This window comes from Penaeus vannamei, chromosome 26 (assembly GCF_042767895.1).
Source record: "Penaeus vannamei isolate JL-2024 chromosome 26, ASM4276789v1, whole genome shotgun sequence".
In the NCBI taxonomy this organism is placed as follows: Eukaryota; Metazoa; Arthropoda; class Malacostraca; order Decapoda; family Penaeidae; genus Penaeus; species Penaeus vannamei.
In genome coordinates this window covers 35,180,691-35,183,190 of record NC_091574.1, presented here as the reverse complement: position 1 = coordinate 35,183,190, position 2,500 = coordinate 35,180,691, and the positions used below count along the sequence as shown (strand labels likewise).

Here is a 2,500-nt window from a genome sequence, read left to right as displayed (position 1 = left end):
TTGTCATAAGTTACCATTGAAACTAGTATAGTTGTTATAAGTTATCATTGAAACTAGTGTAGTTGTCATAAGTTACCATTGAAACTAGTATAGTTGTTATAAGTTACCATTGAAACTAGTGTAGTTGTCATAAGTTACCATTGAAACTAGTATAGTTGTAATGTTACCATTGAAATTAGTATAGCTGTCATAAGTTACCATTAAATCTAGTATAGTTGTCATAAGTTACCATTTTGAGTATAGTTGTCATAAGTTACCATTGAAATTAGTATAGTTGTCATAAGTTACCATTGAAATTAGTATAGTTGTCATAAGTTACCATTGAAATTAGTATAGTTGTCATAAGTTACCATTGAATTTAGTATATATTCCGTAATGTATTGTCAGAAGAAGGGAAATAACGCTTGCACTTTGACCATCAATTTTGCTTGTAATGCAGTCATGTTCTTCCGTGTAATCATTTTTTTTTTTTTGGGGGGGGGGGGAGTGTAAATCATTTTCTTTTTTTAAGAGAAAATATATGATTCTGTTTATAGTTATCCTGAGCCATAAGGAATCATTTAATGTAAAGTTGGTATAAATTTGGAAGTGATAGGGAACAGAAGGATACAATTATGGTATTGTTGATTGCGAAAACAATGGTGATAATAACGATGGGTATAATGATAATGACAATTAATGAATCACTGAATGACTATCAATGATAATAATAAATCTGTTTCATGCATAACTTCCATACCTACAAAACTATCAAATACTTTCGGCTTTTTGCTAACTACTTTTTACAATGTCTTATTATTTTCCTCTTTGATTTCGTTAGCTAACAAATGAAATTACATTTTTCTTTTTTTTAATTACCTTCCTTGCTCTGTCAATTTAGTAATAAGAAAAAAATCAGGGCATCAAGGATAAACAAAATGAACAACTAAGTTATATTTTAGAACAAAAAAGTAGAAGGGAAAAAAGTTAACTGTGAGATTGCACCAATGCAAGACGATGGCAGCTGCAAGAAGGCATACAATGAGATCCCAAGCCGCGTGTGGGTGTGACAGTAGCTTAGCTATTAAAGAAGACTGGCTGTCATATTGCTGGTCATGGACTAGTCTTGATTTTTTTTCTCTCTTTTTTTTTTTTTTTTTTTTTTTTTTTACCAGTCCACTTTCGGAGTTTTGTATTAAAAAAAGGGGGGGGGGAGGAACAGTTATCAGGAATAAAAATTCTCTGCGCTTTGTGCTTCAAAATCCTTGTCCTATATGAAACAATGTTTTTGTGCTTTGTTCACACTACATAAACATATATTTACACACAATTGATAACATATATGTACAATATATGTAGAAACACATCATATATGTGGCCAATTATATTACTATTATTTACATTTAGTACCTATAAAAATAAATTCAGAGAAGGAAAAAATATAACATGTATATAAAAATACATTTATTCATAATCATGTAAGGACATATTTGCACAAACTCACATACACGCTACAAACAACAAGTTTATGCATCTCTCTGTGTGTTTTGATCTATGTTTAGCTTGTACTGGGTGTGTAGAGCGTCGAAACATGTTTATTTTCCCAATGTCTTACTTCAAAGGTGGTTTATTCGTCTTAAATGCAAGCTATGCATGCATTTGACTGCAAGCATGTGCATGTGCGTGTGTGAATTCGCACACATATACACAAGTATGTATATATATATATATATATATATATATATATATATATATATATATATATATATATATATATATATATATATATACACACACACATGCATGCACACACACATACATATATACATACATACATACATACATACATACATACATACATACATATATATATATATATATATATATATATATATATATATATATATATATATATATATATATATTAGTGTGTGTGTGTATGTTTGTGTGTATACATCGAATCATCTGCAGTAAAATCATAAACCTTATAAGCTGTAAATTGTAATATAAACAAATTTTTATGACTGTGTACATGGTGCAAAGATAACAAATTTTGAGGATTTTTTTTTTACTTTTTTATTTTTTAAGAAACACAAGTCATGTGTAAAGAAAAAAAGTTTCCTTTTAAGTGTAACACTAAAGAACAAAATATAAAAATCTGGCACCCTTCTAGGCTTTGCTTTACCTAGCCATCCTGGTATAAATAGCATGGGACAGACATAGAGAGACCAGTCATTCGCTGACAAAGCTCAAGAAACAACAGACAATGAACCCGGTAAGGTCAGAATATTTGACTACGGTGAAATAAGCACATGATAACTATCTTCCCTTAATCTATTCACACACAGGAAGTTATATTGACTTTTGTAATACATGCCAGTTGTTATATGAAAATGAAAATGGAAAGACAAAGAAATAGGACGTATGTATATTAATTATTCTTTCATGGGAATAAGCAAACGTATGGTTTGATCTTGTTACTTTAATAACACAACTCAAAATAAACATTTACCTGTTCTTC

General features: G+C 29.5%; 1 protein-coding gene across 1 annotated transcript in view; it reads left to right on the top strand.

The window, feature by feature from the left end:
• The first annotated feature begins 2,209 nt into the window (after window positions 1-2,209).
• The window catches only part of LOC113811825 (uncharacterized), an 897-nt gene continuing 606 nt past the window's right edge, over window positions 2,210-2,500 (top strand). Inside the window, exon 1 of the mRNA XM_070139698.1 lies at window positions 2,210-2,254. Within this exon, the coding sequence (XP_069995799.1) occupies window positions 2,246-2,254 (9 nt within the window). The 5' untranslated portion in view covers window positions 2,210-2,245. The remainder of the gene's footprint in view (window positions 2,255-2,500) is intronic.